A 14,217-nucleotide genomic window follows, 5' to 3' on the forward strand; every position below is an offset into this window, starting at 1 on the left:
TCTACTACCAATAACATGACACTGAGAGAATAAGCGGATGTGCGCATGAAAGAGTCCGAGAAGCATGTCTAAACCAATCATAAACTTCATCATAAAGTATGGAATAAATATAATTTACACTTCTATGTTAGGTTAAGACTAAAAGAGAAAGGGTAAAAAATACTGAATCAACTGTCACTTGAAACATTTAAGTAACCAGAACTTGATGTGTCTAGAGAGGACTATATCAGAAACCAAAAGAAAGAGCGCTTATAAGCAGACAACAAATTGCTGATGAATTTAAAGCAAGAAAGATAAAACAATGATACCTTGTGTCAGTGCAATTCCAAAGTAGGAACAAGAAGCAATCCTCCTATCATTGACCATTGGCCCCAGAAGTCTCCATTAGAATTGCCTTCATCCGACATTTTTGCTCAGGAAGAAAAGAATCAAAATGAACATGGATAGTTCAAGCACAAACTTAGGACCCGCCAAATGTTCAAAAAACTTCTGCAACCTGTAAGTTCAACCAGTACAGAGCTGCTGGTAAAGCCTGTTATCCATTTAAAAACCTTTATTACAGTCAGATGAGAGAACAAAGGATTGAATGGAGATCTCTCAAAGATTCCACTACAATGTATGGGAAGATTGAGTTAGCAATTTCTACACTAACCCTAAGGTATTTTTCTTATGTCATTTGGTGCGATGGAATGAAATAAAATAAAATGAAAAATACAATTACAATTACAATCAATAATTTTGTATGAATTTCAAAATAAGGGTAAATATATAATTCTGTTACTATATTTTTTTTTGAAAAGGAGACAGGCCAATGTCTTAGACTGGCCCCTAGCCGATAAATACTGAAGACCCTCACTTGTGGCGGAGGAAAACCGTGGTTACATGAGTTTAAGTATGATTCAAATAATTTTTGTTTGAAGAAAACCAAAAAGCTGTAGAAAAGTTTGTGACAGCAGTCACAGAAACCCAAGGTTATTACAACAGCACACTCCAATCTCTGCTTAAGTCTAAAAAGGAGAGATCTTCAAAATGTTTCGTTCTGAAGATCCAAGTGACAGTCCAGAATTTGATTCTTTCCCAAAAATCTGTTACTATATAAGTTATTAACAAATAGGTGAGTCCCACTATTTTATTTTCCACCCATTTTTTCTCCCACTCAAAATTCTCTCCAACCCAACATTTTTTTAACGTCTATCCACTTGTCAATTCAAATTTTTCTTTCCTTCTCCTACATTAAACATAGGGCTTGGTTGGAGGAATAAAAACATAGAAATATGAATGAGAATGAGAATAGGAATACAAATGGAATAGAATCAAATTTAAAATGTATAAAAAAAAATTGATAAAATAATTATTAAGTTTTTTCTCATCTTGCATTGGAATGATTTTTTTTCCATTTCAAAATAGAATAATCGTTCCACCAAAATAATAGAAAATCATTCCATTGAAATAACATTCTAATACTTAAAAATACAACCAAACAAAAAAATGAAATAAAAATATATCCTTTATATTTCATTTCATTACTTCCAACCAAATATATAAGGTAAGAAAAATACTAAGAACCTTAACCTTATTATTTTTTTTTAAAAAAAAAAAACATGTATAAAGTATATGTAGGAAGCCATTACATTAGGATACGCAACAGTAACACACGGTCTAATTGAAGCACTTTTAATAGTTTTTTCCCAATTTTTTAATAATGATGTTTATATAGTCATAGCATAAACCCTTTCCCAAATTTTTAAGAAATTCCAGTTCATTAAAATAAAAAAAAAAGGTACTGGGGCAATAAACTATTTTAACTCTAATTTGGACAGTGTAAGTTATCATGAAATTCTCGAAAACTTGTAGAAGGCCTGCTATGACTAATTAACAACTGTCATTTCATCAAAAAGAAAAAACAACTGTCATAAAAATAATTTAAGTGCCTCAATTATATCGTACCCCGCTATAAGGACATTTTGTGTGCCCCATTGTAGATGGCCCCTATGTATATACCATGTTTTCCCTCCTTTCTCACATAAAGACACAGCAATAACAATACAAACAAGAAAGCAAAGCATCACAAATATAATGTTCTTATTCATGCCTACCACAAACCATAAAATTTAAATTTAGTAGACCTTACCATGTTATCATTCTCACAGATAATAAGAAAAACAAGTATTATAGACAGGCATTGGCTTACCAGTTTCCCTCGTTCAAACTATTTTCTCCTTGATTTATTTCCTCCTTTGCAAATTCCTCCAAAAGAGCATGTTGCCGTTCATTTAATTTTCTGAAGACGGGGCAACAAATATGAAAATGGAGGTAAATGCATTTAGTCCATCACCAATAGTTTAATAAATTACAATTTTAAAGCACAGTTGACAATTCAAAGCCCAGTAAAAGCGACTGGTTTTCATCTTATGTTAGAGAACCAGCAACTAAATCTTATAAAATAAGTGGCTGACACAGCATTAGCAAACATTATAAACATAAGAAAAATTGACTGAAGATTTCAGGAATGCCTTAGGCTAATAGTATTGTGACTTGGGATAAAAACTCAACCATAATGGCAGCTAATGTTGAGGGTGAACAAAGACATATAGCTCATGGGATTCGAGAGTCACTACGGCCAAAGTTGTTACTCAAAGAACAAAAGATACTCTTACAAGTCAACCAACAAAAAAATTTACTGTGATAAAAATTATCGTCTCAAATTTTCATGTCATTCACTAACTAATAGCATTGAAATACATCATTTAAAATAGTTAGAAAACAGAATGAACATACCAAGAGAGGTAACTCAAATGATCAGGCATGTGGGTTTCTCCCACAAAGTCTGATATTCGAGTTGCTCTTAAACTCTACATAGCTATTGCTATAATCCCTGTTACTCAAAAATTGTAGGATTAGGTGCAAACGGGGCGAAGTTTCTTTTTTTTTTTTGGTAAAGAGAAAAAAAAACAGCACATATATGTATGTATATACTCCCCCATTTTCAATATGTATGTATATACTCCCCCATTTTCAATACTGTCTAAAGCTATTGGCTAATCACAATTTGGGAAAGCTGTTTTGGACAAGAGAATCTTAATTCCACGTTAAAGTTGACAAACTTCAGTTCAGTATTGTAGAAAAAATAAAGAATATATTACTTTTGTTCTATTATTCAAACAAACTTTGGACCCTAAACAAACTTAGAGTTTAGGGTTTAGGGTTATAAACAAGCTCTTCAAGCTGGAAATGATTAACGCTTGAGGAGGAGCTAAGGAGATTTCAGAGTTGGGTGTTAGTTTAGGTGGTGTTTGGTAACACTTTTGTTTTTGAATTTTTTAACCACAAAAATAAAAGTAAAATTTTCAAATTTTATTTTTAAAAACAAAAATGTGTCTGGATCCGGGGTCCGCGTCAGGGACGAGGTCGGGATCCGGGGTCTGGGTCTGGATCAGGGTTTGGGTCCAGGGTCTAAGTCCAAATTCGAGTTAGGGGTCGGGGTCCGGGGCTGGGACCGGGGCTAGCCCCAGGGTCGGGACCGAGGCCAGTTCCAGGTCCGGCATTGGGTCCGAGGTCCAGGTCTAGGTCTAGGTCTAGGGTCTGGGGCCAAGTTCGAGTCGGGTCAGGGTTTGGGTCCAGGGTCTGCATCAGGTTCAGGGTCGGGTCGGGTCTGAGGTCTAGGTTAAGGTCTGGGGTTTGGGTCCTGGGTCCAGATCCGGGTCTAGGTCCAGGTCGTGGTTTGGGTCTGAGGTCTAGGTCGGGGTCCCGGTTAGGGTCGAGTTTCCAAGATCTAGGTTTGGTCGAAGTTTAAAATATTGATTAAAAGGAAAAAAAAATTGTTTAAAAAAATTTTAAAAGTGACTTTGTTTTGTTTTCAAAATTTTTAAAATATTGATTCTCAATTAAAAATTAAAAAGTGAAAACGGTTTTATAGAACATACTTCTAGAAAATATTTTCGCTTTTTTAATTTAAAAAATAAAAAACTAATTAAAAAAGTATTACCAAAAGCACTCTTAATGTTTGAATATTTTGCTGTAGAATTTGTATGTAATATTTACGTCTTCTTGATCAGTTTGTAAGATTGTTAACTGGTGAAGAATCCCTTTGATTTTATTCAACCAGTTTAGGTTTGTCTTCCTACTCCTAGAATAAAGGACCAAGTCAAGATCCAATTCTAACGGTAGGAAATCAAGCTAGTCAATGCGACTCCTAAAATTCAAAGATTGTGATTATGTATAACAGAATTTGGATAATTTTAATCGTCCACATTGCACTAAATATCCTAAGGTCAAGTCTTTATTTAGCTGATTTAGTTTCCTATTTGTAAAGATCAGATCTGATCTTTTCCTCTGTATAAATACCCTGTGTATTTTTAGCAACTAAGAATAAGTAGTGCCAAAAACCAAATACACAACTCCAAGACAAATACAGTCAAGAACTACAAAGCTCCACATTTAGAAACAAAACTTAATTCATCTTCTTATAGTACATTCTAAACCAAAACAGCAGCAACTATTAATGTAGCGAACCTAACCAACAAGGGTGCTAGCGGTTGTTGACTCGTATTTCCACACTGGGGGAAGCTTCTTGGTCTTTTTGTAGTAACGTGCAAGTCTGTGTATCCTGCTCTCAACCAAAATCAATCGAAACTTAGAATCCTTGTCCTTCATGTTCCTCTTAAGATGCTTCCTAATAGAGACTGCCTTCTTAATAAGATGATACAGATCCTCAGGAATTTTGGGGGCAAGACCGTGAGCCTTGAGAACACGCAAAATCTTGCTTCCAGTAACGCTCTTAACCTGAGCAATACCGTGAGAGTCACGAAGAATCACACCAATCTGAGATGGTGTAAGACCCTTCTTTGCAAACTTGCAAATGTTGTCCTCGACATCTTGAGAAGAGATCTTGAGCCAACTTGGTGAACTTCTCTTGTATGGAAGAGCTGAGGCGGAGATACCCTTACCGCAGCTGTGCATACGACCCATGGTTGGAGGCGCTGAAGAGATCCGTCTTCAACCTTCTGGTTACTGAAGAGATCAGAACTATTCTCCAAAAAGTTGTGGTATGAAGGCAGGTTCTTTTGAAATAATCCTCACTGCCTTTGCTCAAGTCACAATTTCTAGTGTTATGTTAGGATCCCACACTAAGTATGAGATTGGTTGGTGGTTAGTAAGTACTTGAACACCCTTTGTGATTGTAATAAATGGTATCAGCGGCATGCACCCTCAAGTGGGATCGACATTGCAAAAGTTCACCATAGAGTGGGCCACCATGGACGTCCTCTCTAAGAAAAGGTATATTGTTAGGATCCCACATTGACTAAGTATGAGATTGGTTGGTAGTTAATAACTACTTGAACACCCTCTATGATAGTAATAAATGGTATCAGTGGCATGCACCCTCAAGTGGGATCGATCGACGTTGCAAAAGTCCATCATAGAGTGGACCACCATGGACGTCCTCTCTAGAAAGGGGTTTGGTTGGTGGTTTATAACCACTCGAGAAATACTTAGGTAGTAGAACTCACTCCCAAAAGCTACCATAAGAGAGGAGGGTGCCTAAGTAGCTATAAACCACCAACCAAAACCGTACTTAGTTAATGTGGGATCCCAACAGTCTTGTAGAAAATAGTGATTCGAATTGTGTGTTGATTTCATAGAATAATACATATTTATATACAAAGTTAGGAGACTAAATATCTACTAAATATCTACTAAATATCTAATTCTTTTACAGCTAATATACATCTAATATCTAACACTCCCCCTCAAGCTGGAGCATAGATGTTAATCATGCCCAGCTTGTTACAAAGATAATCAACCCGCACCCCATGCAAAGCCTTTGTAAAAATATCTCCTAGTTGTTCTCCGGTCTTCACATATCCTGTGGAGATCAGACCTTGTTGAATTTTCTCACGAACAAAATGACAATCAATCTCAATGTGCTTAGTTCGCTCGTGGAATACGGGATTCGAGGCAATATGAAGAGCAGCTTGATTATCACACCATAATTTTGCTGGAATAGAAGTCTTAAACCCGAATTCAGTCAAAAGCTGATAAATCCATATTACCTCACACACAGACTGGGCCATAGCTCTATATTCTGATTCAAAGATCGGATCTAGATACAACATTTTGTTTCTTACTCTTCCAAGAGACCAGATTGCCCCCAACAAATACCCAATATCCTGAAGTGGATCGTCTATCTACCTTGGAGCCTGCCCAATCTGCATCAGAAAAACACCCAATCTGGGTATGTCCATGATCCTTGTAAACTATACCTCGTCTTGGTGTTCCTTTTAAGTAACATAAAATTTGTTCTAATGCTGCCCAATGATGAATTGTTGGAGAAGACATGAACTGACTGATAACACTAACCGGGAATGCAATATCTGGACGAGTCACAGTTAAATAATTCAACTTTCCAACTAACCTGCGATATTTCTCAGGATCTTCAAATGGTTTCCCATCACGTGTAAGATGCACAGCTGGATTCATCGGAGCATTGCAAGGTTTTGCTCCTAATTTCCATGTCTCAGTTAGCAAATCAAGTACATACTTTCTTTGAGACAGAAAAATACCTTGTTTACTCCGAGTAACTTCAATCCCCAAGAAATACTTGAACTCTCCTAAATCTTTCGTGTTAAACTAGGTGTGAATGAAAGAGTTAAGGGATGAGATGCCTTCAGTATCATTTCCAGTAATAACGATGTCATCAACTTACACCACTAACAAAATGATACCAACAGTTGATCTTTTATAAAACACAGAATGATCTGACTTACTTTTCAACAAACCAAACTTCTCAACAGCCTAACTAAATTTACCAAACCAAGCACGAGGGTTTTGTTTCAATCCATATAAAGATTTGCGAAGATGACAAATTCGCCTTAACTCCCCCTGAGCAACAAACCCAGGAGGTTGCTCCATATATACTTCTTCCTCAAGATCTCCATGAAGAAAAGCATTTTTAATATCAAGCTGATGCAAAGGCCAATGATGAGTAGCTGCCATGGAAATGAACAGTCGAACAGATGTGAGTTTAGCAACAGGAGAAAAAGTATCACAATAGTTCACTCCATAGGTTTGAGCATAACCCTTGGCAACAAGACGGGCCTTTAAGCGAGCAACTGTGCCGTCTGGATTGAATTTAACCGTGAACACCCATTTACACCCGATGGCCTGTTTTCCGGAAGGTAAATCAACCAAGACCCAAGTACCATTCGCAACCAAAGCATTCATCTCTTCTATCATTGCAGCAAGCCAACCAGGATGAGACATCGCTTCTCGAACAGTTTTAGGAATAGTGATAGAATCAAGAGAAGCAATAAAAGAACAAGAAGAAGAAGAGAGATGATTATAAGACACAAAAGAAGTAATAGGAAAAGTACATTGGCGTTTACCTTTACGTAGTGCAATGGGAAGATCATCTGAGATTTCCAGATCTGATGATGAAGATGCAGGTGCAGGACATGAAACAGGAGGTGGAGGAGGGGGGCGCCTGGTGTACACTATAGGAGGCCGAGGGAGTGGTGGAGGTGGTAGAGGTGGTGGAGGTGGTGGAGGCCGAGGGAGTGGTGGAGGTGGTGGAGGCCGAGGGAGTGGTGGAGGTGGTATTGCGGGGGTGACGACCGAGACAGGTGAAGGAACAAGAGACCCGCCAGAACATGTAGCAGGCGCATAGGATGTGACAGAATAAACTAACAAATCATCATCCTCCCCCGGACTAGTAGAAGTAGTGGAAGATGAAAAATAAGGTGTATTTTCTACAAAGGTAACATCAATAGAAACAAGATATTTGTTGAGATCAGGACAATAACACCTATACCCTTTCTGAAGACGAGAATAACCAAGAAAGACACACTTTAGTGCCTTAGGGTCTAATTTGGTGACAGATGGACGGACATCGCGAGCAAAACAAACACTACCATCTCGCGGAGCAACTGGAAATAATGACTTATTAGGAAAAAGAATTTTAAATGGAATTTCACCATTAAGAACAGAGGATGGCATGCGATTAATAAGAAAGCATGCCGTGGAAACTGCATCGGCCCAAAAAGGTTTAGGAACTTTCATATGAAACAAGAGAGCACGTGCAGTTTCAAGAAGATGTCTGTTTTTACGTTCTGCAACACCATTCTGAGGTGCCGTATCAACACAAGAAGTTTCATGAAGCATGCCATTAGAGGTCATATAAGATTGAAATTGAGCAGACGTGTACTCTTTGGCATTATCACTTCTCAAAGTACGAATAGATACATTAAATTGAGTTTGAATCTCAGCACAAAAAGCACAGAATATAGAAAACAACTCAGAACGATTTTTCATTAAATATAACCAAGTTACACGAGAATAATCATCCACAAAAGTAACAAAATACACGAATCCGAGTTGAGACAAAATAGGAGAAGGACCCCAAACATCAGAATGAACTAACTCAAAAGGAACACTAGCACGTTTATTGACACGTGGACTCAAACTAACACGATGATGTTTGGCAAACTGACATGACTCACAATCTAACGAAGATAAACTACTATATTGGGGACACAGTTTCTTGAGCAAAGGAAGGGATGGATGACCTAAACGACAATGAGCCTCAAAAGCGGAAGCAACACTCGAACAAACAATAGAGGTTGGCGGAAGTGGGTCAAGAACATACAAGCCACTAGATTCATGTCCTTTACCAATAATCTTCTTCGTCATAAGATCCTGAAACAAACAATGATCAGGAAAGAATGAGATGCAACAATTTAGATTACGAGTGAGTTGACTAACAGAAAGCAAATTAAAGGACAAATCAGGTAAATGTAAGACTGATGACAAAGATAGCATAGGTGTAGGAACAATAGTGCCAGATCCAAGAACAGAAGCTGTTGACCCATCAGCTAAGGTGACAACAGAAGTGGGACTGTGAGACTGAAAAGTGGAAAAGAGACGGGAATTACCTGTCATATGATCTGTGGCACCAGAATCAATGACCCATTTTGAGGATTTGGAAAGAAGGCATACATTAGAGTTACCTGAATCAGCAATCGCAGTGACAGAAGAAGATGAAGACTTAAGTGTTTCCTGATACCTTGAGAACTTGGCAAATTCATCAGCAGAAATAAGGACCGATTTGTCAGATGCATCACTAGTGCTTGCAATATTGGCAGAGTGTTGTTGTCGATTCTTAAATTGTAACTTCCTACACTCAAACTTGGTGTGGCCTGGTTTCTTACAATAATTGCACATGATGCTCCCAGAATTTGGTGTGCGGTTATCAGGTCCTTGTGAATTACCTCCTTTAAATCCACTGGGAGTAGAGTTTCTTTCCGGTGCAGAATTATTACGACTCACCAAGGCGCTATTAAGAGGAGTTGAAGAGGTAGTCTCTGTGCGAAGAACACGAGTAAACACATCTTGTAAAGAGGAGACATCAGAACCAGAGAGAACTTGTGACTTTGCAGAGTCAAATTCAGATGAGAGTCCTGCAAGAAAACTCATAATAGCCATCTGTTCTCGTTGGCGCTGTTGAACTTTTACATCAGGACTAAAGGGTAATAGCACATTAAGTTCTTCATATGTTTTCTTGAAAGCCATAAAATAATTCATAAGAGACTTATCTTGTTTCTCCGCGCGATAAAAAGCTTTGCAAACATCATATATGCGAGATATGTTGTCTTTGCCAGAATACAAAAACTCCAAGTAACCCATTAGTTCTTTAACCAATTCACAATGATTAATCAAACTAATTACCTCATTATCGATAGAATTTCGAATTTGAAGGAACAAGCGAGCATCCTCACGGAGCCATATTTTCCTTGAATCGTTTGTTTCTTCAGGAGGATCATCAGTCAAGTGATCATCTTTGTCAATACTCCTCAAATACAATCGAATCGTCTTACTCCATTCCAAATAATTCAAACCAATCAACTTATGATCCGTAATTTTAGACATCACGGGAACAACATCAGAAACAACAACTGATTTTGAATCTGATCTTATCTCTGCCATAATCTCAAAAGCAAACACAAAGGACAAAGAAAAAGAACAAAAGAACACCAAAGAATGAACACCCAAACACGAAGAAAACAAACAAATACCGAATTACAACCTAGAACAGATGCGAGTGGGCTTAGAAGAACCCAGTGAAGAATCGGCAACAGAACGCCGTCGAAGGCGCCGTCACACGCGCCTCCACGCGCCGGCGCGTGAGCCCCACGCGCAGAAGCTTCAGGCGGCGCGTGAGCCCCACGCGCGAGGAATCCGGCGACCGGACTTCGGGGGTTCGTAGATCGGCGGCTGGGCAGTCCTCCTATGTGGGCGGTGAGAAAAAATGTTCACTCCAAATAGGATTTTCGAAAAAACAACCCTAAACTCAAATCCTAATTTTTCTTTTTTTTTTTTTATTCAGAACCCTAACTTCGAATTTCGAATTTTGAATCACAATGCTCTGATACCATGTAGAAAATAGTGATTCGAATTGTGTGTTGATTTCATAGAATAATACATATTTATATACAAAGTTAGGAGACTAAATATCTACTAAATATCTACTAAATATCTAATTCTTTTACAGCTAATATACATCTAATATCTAACAAGTCTTAAGTAGTTATATACCACCAATCAATCTCTTAGTCGATATGGGATCATAACATTTTGTAATTATTTTTTTCTATTCATTCCGCTCTCTAGTTTCTGTTTTCCTAATTCTTTGTATCAACTTTCTTTGTTGATGATACTTGTGGATTTTTGAAGTACACTTCTTTTAAATTAATACAAGGCAGTTTTGTTTCAATAAAAATGTTACTCTTTCACCCATCAATGAGGCAAACTGCCTTTGGAGAAGAATAGGCCTTGAGTTGTTTTTTGGCTGTATAATGTAAATAGATTTCCCATTCACTAGTTCATTGAGAGTGAAAGTTTATTTTCTAATGTTCATTGAGAGTGAGTTTATTTTATTTTCCATTCTCTAGTTCAATGAGAGTGAAAGTTTATTTTCTAATGTTCTTTTGGTTTATTTTTGTGCGTGCCACATTTTATATTGCTGTGATACCTGTGGTTATACTACACCCTTGTATTCTTATCCAATTAAACAAGGCAGTTTTGTAAAAAGAAGAAAAGAAAGAAAGAAACTCATTGATCGTTGAGACCTCGAGACCTTACGTGGGAAATTTGATACTAAAGCGCACATACTGATCTCCATGGTGGTTAATAAGAAGGCCGGGCTTTGGAAGTCCTGCAGTATCACAAATTTACAAAAATGTGAGGATTAAAGGATAACAAAAAACAAAAAGGTAGCAAGCTTTCAAGCACAGTAGGAGACTAGTTTGGTAACCTTTGCCTCTTAGTATTAGAAGATGTCCATGCTGAACTCCCATAGGTATCTGAGAAGCCAATAATTACAAGCAATGAAGAGTAAGTGAAAAGCTGAATATAAGTAAATCTTATTTAATAACAACATATAGGAACAAGAGTAAGCAAAAAAAAAACATATAGGAACAAGATTTGTTGACAGACATTCTAGCTAATGTGTTTGCTGCTACAGTCTACATATTTGGAATAATAGGAACAAATGTATTTACAATGAATTTTCTTACACTGCTGCTTACATAGATAAGGAGATTAAATAGTCTTAAAAATGGGGTGCAAAATGTTACTCATAGAAAGCTCACTAGGAATGAGCATAGAGTGATTACATCAATAGCTCAATTGTAATTTGATTTAATGAAGCTTCTTTCTTCTTGACCAAAAAAAAACCATATAGGAACAAGAAGCTAACACAGATATACATGGCGAACCAATTTCTAAAACTAATTGATCTTAAAAAGTAGCTTTGCACGTATTTTTAGCACCAGCACATGAAAAGTTAGGGTACTGTACCGATGCAGGGAACAGCACTAATGTGCCTAATTTTCGAAATATAATCTTCGTGATATAAAGGAGAAACACATTAATTTAACTTGTTAAGGCATAAGAGGCATACAGAAATAGCAAGAGACTCCAAAGCTGGAGAACTTAATAAGTAAATATAAAAATTTTGTCTACATCCACAATCATGTTATTAAATTGCACACATACAGAAAATTTGGTACTCATACTAGGGGGAATTTGTTAAATATCCAGATTGCTTGTTCGCTAGTGAAAACACTCATTTAACTCATCGTGTTTTAAAAAAAAAAAAGACAAAGATCACTTGTCTTAGACACCACCTCCCAAATTTATTCGGGAGCCTCACTTATGGAAAAAGAAAGCCATGGTAACATGATAAACATGAAAATTAAAAGCTTAAACATTTAACACATCATATTATGTAATACATATACAAGAAAATCAATAAGAAGACTTGGATAGAGGCAGCATCATACTTTTACTTGTGTCTTCCCTGACAATGTTGGCACCTCAACCTTACCACCAAGGATTGCCTGAAATAACACAAAAATCTCTACAGATTATATTGCAACTTAAAAGTCATAAATGCAGATGAGTAACTTCTGTAATTATATTAAATATAATTCCAAATTAAATATATTAATAAATCAATTAAAATAGATATAATAAATCATTTTCAAAACTACAATAATAATTATCAACAAAACCTTACTAAAAGTTAATATGTAAGCAAGCACTACAAAATAAAAACTGAATGTATATCTACAGACGAAACCTAATACTTTGATCTTGACACTTCCACAAGATCATATAAACGTCTTAGGATAAGATATGGAAGTTTGCACAATAATCAGCCATATTAAGCGTTAATTATACTTTCATCAGATTCTATCGGATGTTCATGAAAGGATGTAACTGAATTCTCTTATGAGTTCTGAATGTGTAGAAAATGGTAAATAAAATTGTGTATTATATTCTTATATATTTATATGCATAGCTAGAAGAATAAACAGATAACTACTAAATATAATTAAATTAATTTTTACAACTAATATAACAATCCCTTTGAAGCTGGAGCATAAATGTTAAGTCCAACTTGTTACAAAGATAATCAATTTACACCCCATTCAAAGCATTTGTAAAAATATTTCATAATTGTTCTTCGGTCTTCACATATCATGTGGAGATCAGGGCTTGTTGAATTTTCTCACAAACAAAATGACAATCGATATTTCTCAAGATCTTCAAATGGTTCTCCATCACGTGTAAGATGCACAGCTAGATTCATTGGAGCATTACAAGGTTTTGCTTCCAATTTTCCTATCTTAGTTAACAAATCAAGTACATACTTTCTTTGAGAAAAAAAAAATACATTGTTTACCATGAGTAACTTCAACTCCCAAGAAATACTTGAACACCCCTAAATCCTTCGGATGAAACTGGGTATGAATGAAAGACTTAAGGGATGAGATACCTTTAGTATCATTTCTAGTAATAACGATGTCATCAACATACACCACTAACAAAATGATACCAACAGTTGATCTATTGAACACAGAATGATCTGACTTACTTTTCAACAAAACAAATCTCTCAATAGTTTAACTAAATTTACCAAACCAAGCTCGAGAACTTTATTTCAATCCATATAAAGATTTGTGAAGACGACAAACTCCCCCTGAGCAACAAACCCAGGAGGTTGCTCCATATACACTTTTTCCTCAAGATCTCCATGAAAAAAAACATTTTTAATATCAAGTTGATGCACAGACCAATGATAAGTAGCTGCCATGAAAATGAACAGTCGAACAGATGTGAATTTAGCAACAGGAGAAAAAGTGTCACAATAGTCCACTCCATAAGTTTGAGCATAACTCTTGGCAACAAGACAGGCCTTTAAGCGAGCAATTGTTCCATTTTAATTAAATTTAACAATATACACCCATTTGCACTCTATAGCTTGCTTTCCTGAAGATAAATTAACCCAAGTCCCAACTATTTGCAACTAAAGCATTCATCTCTTCTATCATTGCAGCAAGCCAACCATTATTAGACATTGCTTCACGAATAGTTTTAAAAATAGTGATAGAATCAAAAGAAGCAATGAAAGAGCATAAAGAAAAGGAGAGATGATTATAAGAAACAAAAAAAGAAATAAGATATGTACATCGGCATTTACCTTTACGTAGTGCAATGGGAAGATCATCTTTAAGTTCTAGATCTGATGACGAAGATGCAGGTACAAGACATGAAATGGGAGGTGGAGGAGGTGGACGCCTAGTGTACACTATAGGAGGCCTAGGAAGTGGTGGAGGTGGTGGAGGTGTAGGCATTTTGGGAGCTATGACCGAGGCA

The 14,217-nt window shown here is 36.6% G+C and overlaps 2 protein-coding genes across 8 annotated transcripts in view; both read right to left on the reverse strand.

Moving 5' to 3' along the window:
* The window catches only part of LOC115722410 (chaperone protein dnaJ 1, mitochondrial), a 29,698-nt gene that overhangs the window by 647 nt on the left and 14,834 nt on the right, over positions 1-14,217 (reverse strand). For 2 of the 7 annotated variants that reach the window (XM_061106784.1, XM_061106779.1), the window contains 5 exons: positions 12,339-12,395; positions 11,309-11,357; positions 11,137-11,209; positions 2,192-2,281; positions 309-496 (listed from right to left, as the gene is read on the reverse strand). In XM_061106784.1, coding sequence (XP_060962767.1) covers positions 397-496; positions 2,192-2,281; positions 11,137-11,209; positions 11,309-11,357; positions 12,339-12,395 — 369 coding nt within the window. In that variant the 3' untranslated portion in view covers positions 309-396. The other 5 variants (XM_061106782.1, XM_061106783.1, XM_061106781.1 and 2 more) reach the window with 5 other exon arrangements.
* LOC115712946 (small ribosomal subunit protein uS15-like) lies at positions 4,374-5,034 on the reverse strand. Its single transcript, XM_061106786.1, has one exon. It carries the CDS (start codon positions 4,966-4,968, stop codon positions 4,513-4,515), a length of 456 nt encoding a protein of 151 aa, XP_060962769.1. The 5' UTR covers positions 4,969-5,034; the 3' UTR covers positions 4,374-4,512.

The sequence above is a fragment of the Cannabis sativa genome, chromosome X, assembly GCF_029168945.1.
Source record: "Cannabis sativa cultivar Pink pepper isolate KNU-18-1 chromosome X, ASM2916894v1, whole genome shotgun sequence".
Classification (NCBI taxonomy): domain Eukaryota; kingdom Viridiplantae; phylum Streptophyta; class Magnoliopsida; order Rosales; family Cannabaceae; genus Cannabis; species Cannabis sativa.

Excerpts from the sequence above, each read along its gene's own strand:
- LOC115712946 (XM_061106786.1), bottom strand. The coding sequence starts at position 4,968 with ATGGGTCGTATGCACAGCTGCGGTAAGGGTATCTCCGCCTCAGCTCTT.